The sequence below is a fragment of the Lactuca serriola genome, chromosome 7 (assembly GCF_051521515.1).
Source record: "Lactuca serriola cultivar US96UC23 chromosome 7, Lser_US96UC23_V15, whole genome shotgun sequence".
Taxonomy (NCBI): Eukaryota; Viridiplantae; Streptophyta; class Magnoliopsida; order Asterales; family Asteraceae; genus Lactuca; species Lactuca serriola.
In genome coordinates, this window is record NC_136414.1 from 198,131,780 (window position 1) to 198,146,549 (window position 14,770).

Consider the following 14,770-nt stretch of genomic DNA (forward strand, 5'->3'; position numbering starts at 1 on the left):
TATTAGTAACTTCAAATTGCAATGAATAGATTAAGCATGCATCCAAATACTCCCAAATATTTTAGGGATTGCTCTGGTAATAGATTATTATCGTTCAATTAGGTGTGATAATTTACTTATGGTTCTCATTTCATGAATCTTAAGTTAAAAAATTAGTCGATGACCAAATGATCATTCAAAATTAGCACCATATTTCACCAAAAGCAGACAAACAACTGATTTGGAATGATCTATGAAATATAGGTATTATATTAACCAGAAATTTACAGAAAATGATCAATTAACTAACAGATTAAGTGATTAACAGAGATCTGTACCTGATATACCTTTTGGGGGGAATTTCACACTGACTTCGTTTAGGTTGAGGATGGTCAGAGATGAACTTTGTTTTTATAATTTTTCTAACAGTTACTTTTCTTTACAAATTTATAATTTTTGTACAAATTTTTTATCTACTTTTTTAACACAACTTTTATATCCGATTTCTAAACACAAACTCAAGCAGACAAGTAGGACCAACCATACCTTTCAACTGGGAAGAAGTAAAGTCTGCTTCACTGTCTATGCATTTATATGGAATCATTGGAATGCATTTATGTATATGAAGAAAAGTCTGCTTAGGCTGTGTATGCATTTATATAAATGAATATGATGTGAAACTGTATTTTTAAATGGAAGCAACTGACGGAGGCAATGATTGCAGAGGCAACAGGATCTGTGTGATGGCATCGCCGTTGTGCTTGTGCTTCTATTTCTGCTTGACGATCACCGCCGCCATAACTCGAGCTCAAAACACCACCGATCCAGCTGAAGGTACTTCATCATCTCTCTCTCTCTCTCTCTCTCTCTCTCTCTCTCTCTCTCTCTCTCTGTGTGAGTGTGTATGTGCGTTTTATAGAGAGAGAACTTCATATTCAGATCTCGATTTGAGTTTCATGGTCGTTCACATCAAGCGTTTCGAATGAAATTTTGATTACTTTTTTGTTCCGAACCTTATGCAGTTATATAAAATGTATAGCTCGGATACGACTTGAATTATCCAAAATCTAATATAATTGAACTTGTTTAATAAAACATGATTTTTATTTTAATATTTATAAGTTATCCAAACGCTCAAAGCCAATTCGGACGTGGCTTAAAGTCATCAAATTGAGATAATACAGGCCTTTTTAACATAAAACATGATTTTTCAATTGTTTTTTGCAAATCGTGAATAGAAAAAACTTTTAAAAAATATTTTGTGATTAAAAATATAAGTTATGCAATATTGAATTTTATAGTCTTGAACGAAAACTCTTATTCATAATCATAAGTCACAACCCTAATCGAGAATTTGTTAGGATGAGTTAGGGGTGAACATTTGGACTTGTGGATTGGACCGGACCGGTGAACGGGACCATTTTTTTGGACCCGGGTCGGTTCTCGGTTCTAGGATTTCAGCAAAACCGGTCCGGTTTTTTTACCGGTACAGTCCGGCCGGTTTTAGGTAAAAACCGGTTTTGGATCGACTTATTTTTTAAAAACAATTGTATTTTGTAAAATTTAAATATATATATATATATATATATATATATATATATATATATATATATATATATATATATATATATATTTCATTTGTTTTAAGTTGGATTGACATGCTATTAATTTTCTTCGACATGTAATTTAGAGTTTGTAGATGATTTTAGACTACAATTTTGTTTTTTTTTTGTGTTATATTTGATGATTTACAATCCTTTAAATATGAGATATCAAAGCTGAAATATTTCAGCTTTTCAGCAAAAATTTAAACTTTTGTATTCTGTAAAAAATTTTAAACAAGCATATCTCATTATTTTTAAATCGGATTAATATATGGTTTTTTCTATCGTGTAATTTAGAGTTTGTAGATAATTTGAGATTATAATTTCATTCTTTTTGATATTATATTCGATGAGTTACAATGCTTCAAAGATGAGATATCAAAGCTGAAATATTTCCGCTTTTCAGCAAAAATTTTAAACTTTTGTATTCTGTAAAATTCTTTAAACAAGCATATCCTATTCATTTTAAATTGGATTGATATGCGGTTTTTTCCAACATGTAATTTAGATTTTTTAGATGATTTTAGACTATAATTTTTTTTTTTGGTGTTATATTCAATGAGTTACAAGCATTCAAATATGAGATATCAAAACTTGAATATTTCAGTTTTTCAGCAAGAATTTAAATTTTTTGTATTATGTGAAATTCTTTAAACAATCATATTTCATTCGTTTTAAGTCGAATTGACATTCGTTTCTTTCCAACATGTATTTAAAGTTTGTATATTTTAGACTATAATTCTTGTTGTTTTTGGTGTTACGTTCAATGAGTTACAATCATTCAAACAAATAGTATAAAGTATAAATAATCAAAGTTTGACAGGTCCAAATGTCACAATAAACGAAAATGTATTCATTTTTTACGAGTTGTACCACATCAAACCCAAAAAAGTATTCACTTTTAAGAGTTGTAACATATCAAACCCAACAACATATTCATTTTAACGAGTTGTATCAAACCCAAAAATGTGTTTTAACAAGTTGTACTGTATGCATATAAAGTTGTATTAGTTCACACAGGTCAAAGAATCGGAAAACCCAGACCTGGACCTAGACACGGTAAGTCTCATCCGATCCGGTCTACAGTCCACAATATTCTCTGAAACCGGTCCGGTCCAAGAGCCGGTCCCGTCGAAATGCTCACCCTTAGGATGAGTAGTGGGTCTTTTCGTATTTGACTAAAAATAAAGGGTTGCATTTGACAATTTGTGATTGTGATTGACAAATATCCACCGACTTTTACGCCTCATTCCCGAGTTTAACAAAAGAAAAGAAAGTCATGAGAGAAAAGAAGAGAAATGAAAGAAAAACAAAATTTTCTTTCGTGTTTCTGAGTTGGAGAGAAATGGAAGGAAAATGAATCTTTCTTTCCAAATCGGAAGGAAAGTTAGGAGGGAAACGCCTATTGGGACGACAGATGTTGGCGGTACGCCAGGTGTGATTGTGAAGATTCGTACGAAATGTTGAGATTGTGGCCATTAGGTTAGAGTTAGGGTAACCTAGGTTTGACAATGAAGTTCAAAATTCTAGATCACGACCTCGCTCGGTGTTTAACTAGTGAAATAAGTTTTCGATTTTGTTACTTTGAAGAATAAAATCACTAGCAACAATGATTATGATCTGGATTATGAATGAAACTGAATAAAATTGGTGTTGCAGCGCGAGTTTTAAATGCAATGTTCAGCCAATGGGGGATACCGGAAAGTTCAGCAACACAGATGGGATGGAACATAAGCGGAAACCCATGCAGCGGGGCCGCCGTGAACTCTACCGACTTCAATGCCTTCGGTTACAATCCCGGCATCAAATGCGACTGTAATTTCCCCAATTCTACTTGCCACATCACCCAACTGTGAGTACTTCTCATCCTTCCTTCCCTTTCAAATATACAACTCTGTCATGTGGGAATAAACTTTAGAAACTTGTTACTTATTTGTATTCTATTTATCTCCTAACAATCATTCTCTCGCTGCAAATTATCAGAAAGGTTATTGGAATGGATGCTGTAGGTCCAATTCCAGAAGGACTCTGGACTTTGACTTACCTTACAAATATGTACGTATGCGGCTGTTTCTTCACTATACTGTTAACTACTAATGAAAGTTAAAACCTAAAATATATATATATATAATATATATATATATATATATATATATATATATATCCGTTTTATGAATATTTGTGCTTGTATTATGTTAAATAATCAAGTGTTTGCTACAGTCAGTTGGCCCAGAATTACTTGACAGGTCCCTTGTCACCTTCCATTGGCAATTTAACTCGGATGCAGATCATGTAAGCATCCCTTTTTGATACTTTAAACTCAATTAATAATTTTAACCTCTATATATTTAAGAATACATCTGAGATTTCAGATATATGATGAGAATCTCAACTTTTTATAGGAGTTTTGGCATCAATGCGTTATCAGGGCAAGTTCCACGAGAGCTAGGACAACTTACTGATCTTAGATCACTGTATATCTCTTCCTATTTTGTTTTTCTTTCTGCCATCAAGCAACAACTTCTTCTGTTTAATTCTTTGTTGTTTACAATTTTATAATCTATATATTTTCGATGTTGCAGGAGTTTAAGCACAAACAGTTTCACTGGTCCCCTACCATCTGACCTTGGAAATTTGAGAAGATTACAAGAGCTGTAAGAACACTCATCTTGAATCCTCTTTCATTACTATAGTACCCACTATCACCTTTTGTTATGCATAGTTGTAGACAATATCATTGATTAAATCATCTAATATGATCTTTATGTATTTTGATTGTGTCAGTTTCATTGATAGTGCTGGAGTTGGTGGTCCTATACCTCCTTCATTTGCTAACTTACGAAACCTGCAGACAGTGTAAGAGCATTTATCTTCATTGCATATTTTTCAAAGTTATATTTCATCCATCATATAATAATCGTGACACTTTCTTTTTTATAACGAATTCACAGATGGGCTTCTGATAATAATTTCACAGGCAGAATACCAGACTTTATAGGGAATTGGTCACAGTTACAATTTTTGTAAGCAAGCATCCAAATTATTTACATGTTTTTCATTGTGAACATTCAAAATATAAGCTATATTCTTAATATTCTTATAGGTGGATTGAGGGGAACTCTTTTGAAGGTTCAATACCACCTTCGTTTTCTAAACTGGCCTCTTTGCAGGAATTGTAAGCCTTTATTCTCGTAATAACTTATAATTATACATAGCAAGTTGGTATTTTGATCTTTTAATTTGCATAGAATAAAATCAAAGTGGTCGGGTTCTATAATGTTACAGGGGCATAAGTGGTTTATCTAATGGAACTTTGGATTTTATTAATGGTATGAGGTCCCTGAGTATTGTGTAAGCAAAATATATTGATCTTATATTTTTTTTTATAAAGGATTTGAATATAAATGATAACAAGATGTCATCTCTTGCAGAAGGTTGAGGAATAACAAAATATCTGGCTCTATTCCAAATGACATAGGAGAATATGAAAGCTTGACAGAACTGTGAGTAATCTGCATTTTTATTGAAGTATTTGAATACAAAGATTTACTTAATAAGTGAAACATGAATATTAACAGCTATTAAAGAAAAGCTCTCTAATGGTATTTTCTCAGGGACTTGAATTTCAACAATTTGAGTGGGGAGATTCCAAGAGGATTATTTAGCTTGAGCCAAATGTCTTTATTGTAATACCAATATTCTCCTTTTATGATAAATAATATTTTTCATGCAATTTGGTCAATAAGGCTCAATGTTGACCAAATATACACCTCATCATTTGCAGGTTTCTTGGAAACAATAGTTTAACTGGTACTCTTCCCGATGTAAAGAGCACAACTCTCCAGAATATGTAAGTGATTATAGGTTATTTAATTAAGAGAAATTGTTTTTTCTTAATTAATTTCCATACAAATTTCTTCATGCAGTGATCTGTCACACAATGAACTATCTGGGACACTTCCTTCTTGGGCCGATGACTCGGGCTTACAACTGTACGTGTTTGATTTTGGATATTGCTTTTTAAATTCTCATTTGTACCTGTATTTGGAATTTATTTTCTATCAAAAAGTGGAAACATACATAACTTTTTTAGCATAGCTTTTGGAGCTAATACCATGTTTTTAATGCGTGTACAGTAATATAGTCATGAACAACTTCACTATAGGTGTTTTTGAAGGCAGGTATTTATATTGAAGCTACAACTTACTTCTACATTTTTTTCTACAGCAATTTTGACAAAAAATGAAAGGGTTATAAAAAAAATGACCACCTTTTTATCACTTGTCACAAAATAACCCCTGATTTTGCAAAAAAAAAAAAAACACACACACACATGTACACTTACTAAATTCCTTTTTCAGCCCACTACCACATTTAGAGAATTTTTATTTTTCGCGTATATTCCTTTTCAAATGCTTTTTCTTGGGGAAAAAGTACAATAAAAAAGTTCACAAATTGTCTTATATAAATATTCCTTTCAAATATAAACAAAATTGTTCAGCAAAATTCTTGAAAAGCGATCTTTCCTTGGGCTCAAACCCGCATGCTTCCTTTGAGAAGCAAAAAATGTTAACCAATTTTGGCTATGTTTGGCGTACTAACTGAAAAACTAACTGTTTTAACTGAAAAGCTAATTGATAGCTGAAAATCTAGTTGTATATGAAAAGCTAGCCGATAAAAAATAACATTTGGTAAAACTAGTTGATAAGTTAGCTGAAATATAAAAATTACATAAATAGGCATTCAAAAGAATATGTTTTTTATAGTTAATTAAGGGTGTATTTGGAAATTTATAAAAAAAAAAAAAAAAAAAAAAAAAAAAAAAAAAAAAAAAACTACTCTAAGTAGCTTTTTAAAATGCTAGCTTATAAACTATTTTTTGGTTTGCCAAACATGACAACTTAGAAAAGCTCGAAAAATAAGCTAGTTGTGATGCGTCAAACACAACCTTTGTTGCATCTAATTTTGTTTGCATTTCAAGAAATACTTAAGTTACCTGATTTCCAAGAAAATAATTTTTTTTCGAAAATGGTATTTTTTTTGCAGAATAGAATAAAAATTCGCTAAATATGGTTTCAGAGAAAGTAATTTCTCATGTTAAGGAACCTTTTTACTCAAAATATGTGGTTATTTGTGATTATTTTAAAAAAGAGGTCATGTTGTGATACAAACATTTCCCATTTTTGTGATTCACTCATTTATTTATTTTTTTGTTTCTTGCTAATTATAATGCAATATTTTTTGTCTAAGAGGTTTGCCTTTAGGAGTGGTTTGTCTCCAAAGGGATTTCTCTTGTTATCGTGGATCACCAATATGTAAGCAAAAAACATGGAGTTTCTCCTTTTATTATGTAGCAAAGTCTATAAAAACATTATATTTTGGAACTTTCTCAATTTAACTACCTAAAGATTTTATTTTTTTTAATTTAGTCACTAAGACTTTGTTTTGGGGGAATCTTCAGCAAGTCCCTATATTATGGGTTCATTAACAATAAAGTTGTTTTTATTTTTTATTTTTTTGAGCAAAAAAGGAAAAAAAAAAAAAAACGAAAATCATTTACATATTTTGGATTTTAGTTGGCGATCTTCATAAAACTCCCTATCATTTGGACTAATTATAATAAAGTCATGTCTTTTTGACAAAAGGTATTATCTTACTACAATCTCTTTGTCTGATTGTGGATCTTGTCTCGTCTTACTATATGATGTTGGCGTTTAGAAGGGTATAAGGTGGAAATACAGATTCCCAGTGGATCGTGTAGGTTTGCTTTCCGAACTGATACTTCTACCCTATGTCTGAGTTATTAGGACAAAGAGACACTTATGAATCTAGGCACAGAAACGCAAACCAACTTGCTAAAAGAATTCAAAGTTTGTCAGAGAAGAAGAGCTGAGAAAGGTGTGCCTCGCCTCAAAGACAAGAACGGTATTTATACTTAATTAGGGTTGCCGTTTTCTAAATTAGTCAAGTAATCTTGGGACTAATGGGACCACCGTCAGGGGCTATTCCCCTTAGACCCCGCTTGGGACGATGCCCCTAGGACCCTGCAAGGGGGCTCAACCCCCTTGACCCCCACCATTTGGTCGTACCTGCGTATAATTAGATCTTACACATGTGTGCACTCCGCACACCCCGATTATTATAGAGTACAAATTATAAACCCCTTAACTCACATATTAGTTCCAATTACACAAAATGTTTGGTGAAACTAAAATCACCAACACAAGATAATACCCTGAGAATAAATTAAGATTACTGACAGAGAGAATAAATTAAGATTATTGTACTATAATATCCTCTAATATAATATCTTTTACATAAATAAAGAATAAATTAAGATAACAGCACTATAATATCCTTTGCAAAAAGAATACAGTAAGATTACAGTTTAATAATATTCTTTGTCAGACAGAAAACAAAGAAAATGAAGTAAGATAATAGTTTGTGTCATTTTTTGTTGAAATCCTGACTTTATTGTTAATGGTCCCCGATCGAATATATAGAGAGTTTTCTTAAGATTACCGGCTAAAATCCAAAATGTGTAAATGATTGCGAGTTTCTTGTTCTTTTCTATAAAAATATAAATTCATGGCTTTATCATTAATGAGCCCATAATATAGTCCTTTATGAAGATTTCCCTTTTCAGAAAAAGCACCTTAACCGGGTATAAAGCTGGCATGTTTTTGTGGTTCTTTACAGATAGTAGCTTTGGAATCAATTGTGGTGGCCCACAAATTACATCCTCAAGCCAATTAGTCCATGAGCAAGACAACGAACAACTTGGGCCCGCAACATACTATTTGACTCCCGAAAAGAGGTGGGGTGTCAGCAATGTGGGAGTGAGTCTAAGTGACAACCCCCCCAAATACAGAGTCTCCACTCTACACGAGTTTACAAACACTTCAGATCCACAACTCTTCCAAACAGCAAGACTCTCTGCTGGATCTTTAAGATATTATGGCTTAGGACTTGAGAACGGCAACTACACTGTAAACCTTCACTTCGCAGAACTTGAGATACAAGATGGTCCCACTTGGAGAAGTCTTGGAAGGCGTGTATTTGACATTTATATCCAGGTCTGTGTTAAAATACGTTCTCATAATTACAATATTTGAAAGTCTAACGGCTTGAGTTGTTAGATGACAAAATTGCAAGAATTGTCCTTGTGGTTAGCTGAAAAATGTCACTTTTGTCCAAACAAGTTTGGACTAGCACTAGATGTCCAAAGTTTTCATTTTGTTACGAGTTTGGTCCAAAGCATTTTTAAAATTCTTCAAATGACGAATTCTCCCTTTCTGTTTGTTTTTTTCCATTTTTTACTTTACTATTATTTAATTACACAGGGTTCCACCTGTGTGTGTGTGATTGATAAAAGCTACCATTTATCTGGGGAAGAATCTTCAACCTCATCTTCTTCATTTTATATTATTTAACCAAATTGCATGGACTATCGCATCAGCAATTAAAGATTTTGTTTTTTATTTAATGTTTGTGCTTTGTATCCATCATCTGAGTTAAACTCATTTCTTCACCTTCATCTAGAATATAAAACCCATATTTCTTCATCTTCATCAGAAACCCCGGTTGTTTCAACCCATTTCACATGACAACAAATATCGTCTATCTTTCTTTCTGCTAATCGAACAAGCATACACACCAGACATCGGAACTCAACTAAAGATTGCATTTGATTATACGATTCCATCCACAAAATTTAACCGGGTCTGACATTTGATCTGGTTATATCGTGGTTATATCGTGTGTGTGTGAGAGAGAGTGTGTGTGTGTGTGTTTTCTTTTTTCGTTTTTAATTTCTGTAATAGAAAAACTGAAAAAGAATATATCAAGGGCAAAATCGTCTTTATGAAAAAGTTAAAATCAAATTTGACCGAACTCTCAACAAAATGAAAGATTTGGACCTCTGGTGCTAGTCCAAACCTTTTTGGACCAAAGTGACAATTTTCAGCTAACCATAGGGATCATTCCTGCGATTTTGTATCGTTAGATTGAACGACATAGGGATCAAGTTTGCAACATCAACCAAAATTGGTCCCCGAGTATAGCCAATATATGCAATTTTGGTCCCAAAAAAGTTTTCTCTTGCAATTAAAGTCCTTGTTTATGGTTTTCATATTGTTTTGGTTCCAGTACCAAATAACATGCCTATATTTTTTGGACCAAATTTGCAAGATCGGTTATACTCAGGAAAAGTAATCGTTTTACTTGTAACATGGACTAAAATGTTACAAAAACCTCAAATAAGAACCAAAGTTGCAAGAATAAACTTATTGGGACCAAAACTTAAAAAATCAACGGACCAAAAAACAAAATTTATTCAAATTAGAGTAAATTGCATTTTTGGTCTCTGAGTATAACTGATTTTTTATGCCCTAATTTCTATATGTTAGTTTCTGAAATTTTGTGTTTTTCAAGGGAAATCGGGTGTTTGAAGATTTTGATATAAAAAGGGAAGCAGGGGGAGCTTCATTTAGTCCTGTTTCAAGGGAAGTAACAGTCCAGGTGTCACATAACTACCTTGAGATACATTTCTTTTGGTCTGGAAAAGGGACTTGGGCTGTACCTGACCAAGGAACTTTTGGACCACTTATCTCAGCAATCAGTGTCACCCCAAGTAAATATTCTTTCTTGAAATTTGTTGTTAGTTTTTGGTTTATCTTTCTACTTAACAAAATGACAAGATCGTCCTTTACTTGTTCTTGTACAGATTTCATACCTACTGTGAGCAACAATCCACCTTCCAACAAAAAGAAGAATAATACCGGTTTGATTGTGGTGGGGCTTTTGGTTCCGATTGCAGTTGTGAGCTTGTTGACGTTATTAGCCATTTATATTCTTCGTCAGCAAAGGAAAAGGAAGGATAATAATGACAACTATGATGAAGGTGGTTTTATTGACTCTTTTTTTATTACATAGATGAAAAATGTTTTTCATTGTTGATTTATTTCATTTTGCATTTCTTTATGACTTTTTCTTTTCTCGAATTGCAGATTTTTTGGGAATTGAGGCAAGACCATATACTTTTGGTTATGGAGAATTGAGAGATGCAACAGATGATTTTAGTCCTGCAAATAAGCTTGGGGAGGGTGGTTTTGGACCTGTTTACAAGGTAGTTTTATACTCTTTTATCAAAAATCTAATATATGATTCTTGAAGTCGGACTAAATTATTATTGGTTGGATGGAATGGAATGAGAAAAGAATGGGATGGACCCGGTAATGGTATAAGCAAAGATAACGGAATGGGTCATTACATTCCTTTCTCATGCTTGGTTGGCCTTTATGATTAGATTGAAATTTCATATGATTTTTTATAGTATGTGTAAATACAATGTATTACTTTAGCTCTACTCTATATAATACTTTAAGAAATAATCACTAAAGAGACCAACATGGGTGGTGCCCTATCACAAAATGACCATTTTTTGAACAATTATCACAAAAACCACCGATTTTGCAAAATTGCTTTATGAATGATACGCTAGAATAACAAATTGAGGTTTTTTTAGTGGGGACATTCATAAAGCAGTTTAAAAAATAATATTGAAAAGTCCATTTCGCAAAAAAGGGATCTTGCAAAATATAAAAAACTTAATGTTTTTGTAGCAGGGAGCTTTCATAATGCAATTTGAAAAGTAATATTGCAAAGTCCATTTTGCAAAATATGTGGTTATTTTGTGATAAATATTCAAAAAAAGTGGTCATTTGGTGACATGATACACCCATGTTACCCATGTTGGTCACTTTTGTGATTATTCTCTATTTGAATTAGATTAAATTACATTTTTGGTCCCTGTGTACAACTGATTTTGGCAATTTGGTCCCAAAAAGTTTTCTTTTGAAATTGTGGCCCTTATTTGAGGTTTTTTGTAACTTTTTTGGTCATCATATATAACTAATGTTTGCAATTTTGGTCCAAAAAATATATTCATTATACTTGGAACACCGACCAAAAACATTGTATAAACCTCAAATAAGTAGCAAATTTGCAAAAGAAAATTTTTTGTGAATAAATTTAAAAAAAAAAAAAAAAAAAATCAGCTATGGAAATTGAACTGCTAGAACAAAAACTGAAAGATTGAACTAGAAAAAGAAAGATTACAAATGGTTCTTGGCATCCGGGAGGCCAAGTCTCTCCCAGAAGTGTGACTTCCACCAACTTTTTCAAATGATGCTCACCGACTCCCACCATACCCCCATTTGCTCGCCCTATCTATTAGAATGTCCAAAATGCCCCTCCTTAGCTCCTTTATTACAGATATTGTACTTCTACTTATTTCCTATCCTTAGACTACAAAAATGAAAAAATTAAAGATAGTGAAAGCTCTTAAGAATCGAAATTAACAATAATTAGTTATTCTAAAAAGTATAACTAACATAATATTTTTTAAAGTGCTTGTTTTTTTAAAAAGTACATAAATAAAAATGGGTTATATTTACAATTCTTCATTCCATATTCCAGGATGGAAAATAAAATAAAAACCATCTAAAATGGAACAAAGAATGTTCTCATTTTTTCTGAAATGGTCCATTCCATTCGATCAGGCAAAACAAAGAGGTCTTTTTCATTCCTATGGAATGAATTCACCATTCCATTCCTTCCCCAATTTCATCACACAATATCCTATCTTAAAATTCTCTTTGATGAGAAACAGGGAACACTTGCTGATGGGAGAGTAATAGCTGTAAAACAACTATCCATAGCTTCCCACCACGGTAGGAGTCAATTTGTGGCAGAGATTGCTACAATATCCGCAGTCCAACACCGTAACCTCGTGAAATTATACGGATGCTGCATCGATGGAGCAAAACGACTTCTTGTCTATGAGTATCTTGAAAACAAGAGCCTCGATCAAGCATTATTTGGTATAAAAAGTTACATATTTTTAGACATCAAATATAAGGTACTAAAGTATAATGCTATAATGTTACATTTTTTGGTCTATGATGTAGGAAGGAAAAAATTGTCACTTGCATGGTCTACCCGTTTTGATATATGCATGGGGTTAGCACGCGGTCTCTCGTATCTCCATGAGGAATCTCGCATACGGATTATACATAGAGATGTGAAATCCAGCAATGTTTTGCTTGATTCTGATTTGAATCCTAAGATATCGGATTTTGGTCTGGCTAAACTTTATGACGACAAGAAAACGCACATGAGTACTCGTGTGGCAGGCACAATGTAAGATTATATACTTGATATAATTTTGTATAAATTACATTTTTGGTCACTAGTTTAGCTGATTTTTTCAGTTTTGGTCCGAACGGTTTTCTCTTGTAATTTTTGTCTGAAGGGGCTTCTCTTCCATTTTTGGTCCTTATTTGAGGTTTTTATAACATTATTGGGACATGTTCCATGTAAAATGTCTATATTTGGTCCATTAGTATAGTTGATTTTTGCAATTTTGGTCCCAAAAGTTCTGGTGCAACTTTGGTCCTTATTTGAGGTCTTTGTAATTTTTTTCGTCCCGTTCCAAGTAAACTGGCTACAATTTTTGATTAAATCTGCAAAAATCAACCATACTCGGGGACCAGAAATATAATTTACACTTAAAATAAGAAGCTGACAAAGTCTTATTGATTCACTATCATATGTAGTGGGTATCTGGCACCAGAGTATGCAATGCGTGGACACCTCACGGAAAAGGCTGATGTGTTTGGGTTTGGAGTTGTTGCTCTAGAGATCATCAGTGGAAGGCCCAATTGTGATTCAAGTGTGGCAGATGAGAAAATATATCTTCTTGAATGGGTATGTTTAATCTTCATCTTCTTCACAAATGAATTTATGCACTCAACAAAAGGGTTGATGTCATAGAATGGCATCCAATTTACTAGTTAGGTATTTTTAAGGCCCTAATCATTTAATTCTACTTGGTAAGTCACTAAACATCCAAACCGTATTCAATTACACCATTGGGATCAATTTCAACAAAGAGTTGATCACAAAATTTACCAAAAGAGGTAAACATATAACACCAAATGATCGTTTTCATTAAGAAGACTTATTTCGTGAAAAAATTCGCAAAATTTTATTCTTTTTTCGCAAAAAGTGATGTTTGTTTCTTTAAAAAAAAACAAGTAGGTTTTTAAAATATGGTTTGGACTTTCCAGAGGGCACATCTTTTTCTAATGCAAAGTGTTCATCAAGTTCCCAACGTGTAATCACTAGCCACTTGCCATTATTAGATTTTCAAAAAACTTAAGTTCATCAAATTACCAATACATAACATAAACATTTTTTTAGTAATTTTAAACAACCAGCCATACTTAATTTTTTTATTTTGCAAAATTAACATCCTTTTTGGGAAAAAAAATTGTTAGAAAAAGCAATTTCATGAATTTGCATTTCTTTTTGCGAAGTAGGTGGTCATTTTGTGAAATATGTTGAAAATGTCATCATTCATTTGGAGTTATGTCTCTATCTAGGTGATCATTAGCTCTCTTATAAATCCCATGTGGCATCTACATGGCAAAAAATGTTCCTATGTCCACATGGTGTTGACATGGCATCCACATAGACTTTTACACGTTCGCATAAAAGGTAACTGACTTTGGTATGATTTCAGGCATGGAATTTACATGAAGCGAACCGTGAACTCGAGTTAGTGGACGAAGAACTGTCTGAATTTGACAAAAACGAAGTGAAAAGAGTAATAAAAGTTGCCCTTTTATGCACACAAACTTCACCCACATATCGACCATCAATGTCGCGTGTGGTGGCCATGATTTCGGGTGACATTGAAGCAAGTGGTGAAATTACTCGGCCTGAGTATTTGACTGGTTTCAGTTTTAATGATGCTACAACTTTTAAGAGTGCAGTTCCTGCTTCATCTACAACTTCGGGTGGTGATGGTATGGCTAGTACGAGTAACTCAACAGCTTCACCATCACTGCTTTCCCCACTTGATATTTACCGACCCATGCTTTATAATATTAAGGGAGAAGGTAGGTGATGTGATCACCTAAATTCCATTCATGGTATATATGTAAAGTTCCTTGATTTAGATTTTAGACTTTAACTAGTGGATGGCTCGCGGGTTTATTAATCCTATATTTTAGACACAATTACTATAATATTCCCTTACACGGTGGGACCATTTCTATAAGTTTTATGAAACACATGGACCATTTCTATAAATTTATAAAACATAGGAACTATTTCTGTTA

General features: G+C 32.9%; 1 protein-coding gene across 4 annotated transcripts; it reads left to right on the top strand.

The window, feature by feature from the left end:
- The first annotated feature begins 449 nt into the window (after positions 1-449).
- Positions 450-14,770, top strand: LOC145061497 (putative LRR receptor-like serine/threonine-protein kinase At1g56130). 4 transcript variants are annotated; one of them, XM_079008986.1, is made up of 24 exons: positions 454-813; positions 3,243-3,435; positions 3,567-3,638; positions 3,804-3,875; positions 3,986-4,057; positions 4,166-4,237; positions 4,368-4,439; positions 4,535-4,606; positions 4,687-4,758; positions 4,869-4,934; positions 5,015-5,086; positions 5,198-5,269; positions 5,368-5,433; positions 5,510-5,575; positions 5,720-5,764; positions 6,834-6,898; positions 8,283-8,659; positions 10,017-10,215; positions 10,309-10,485; positions 10,592-10,710; positions 12,256-12,466; positions 12,554-12,785; positions 13,202-13,352; positions 14,170-14,770. In XM_079008986.1, the coding sequence occupies exons 1-24, from the start codon at positions 672-674 to the stop codon at positions 14,554-14,556; spliced, it is 3,144 nt and encodes a 1,047-aa protein (XP_078865112.1). In that variant the 5' UTR covers positions 454-671; the 3' UTR covers positions 14,557-14,770. The 4 variants fall into 4 exon arrangements, with proteins under 4 accessions (XP_078865108.1, XP_078865110.1, XP_078865109.1 ...); XM_079008982.1 differs by having other exon boundaries at positions 450-813; positions 10,017-10,485; XM_079008983.1 differs by having other exon boundaries at positions 451-813; positions 12,256-12,785.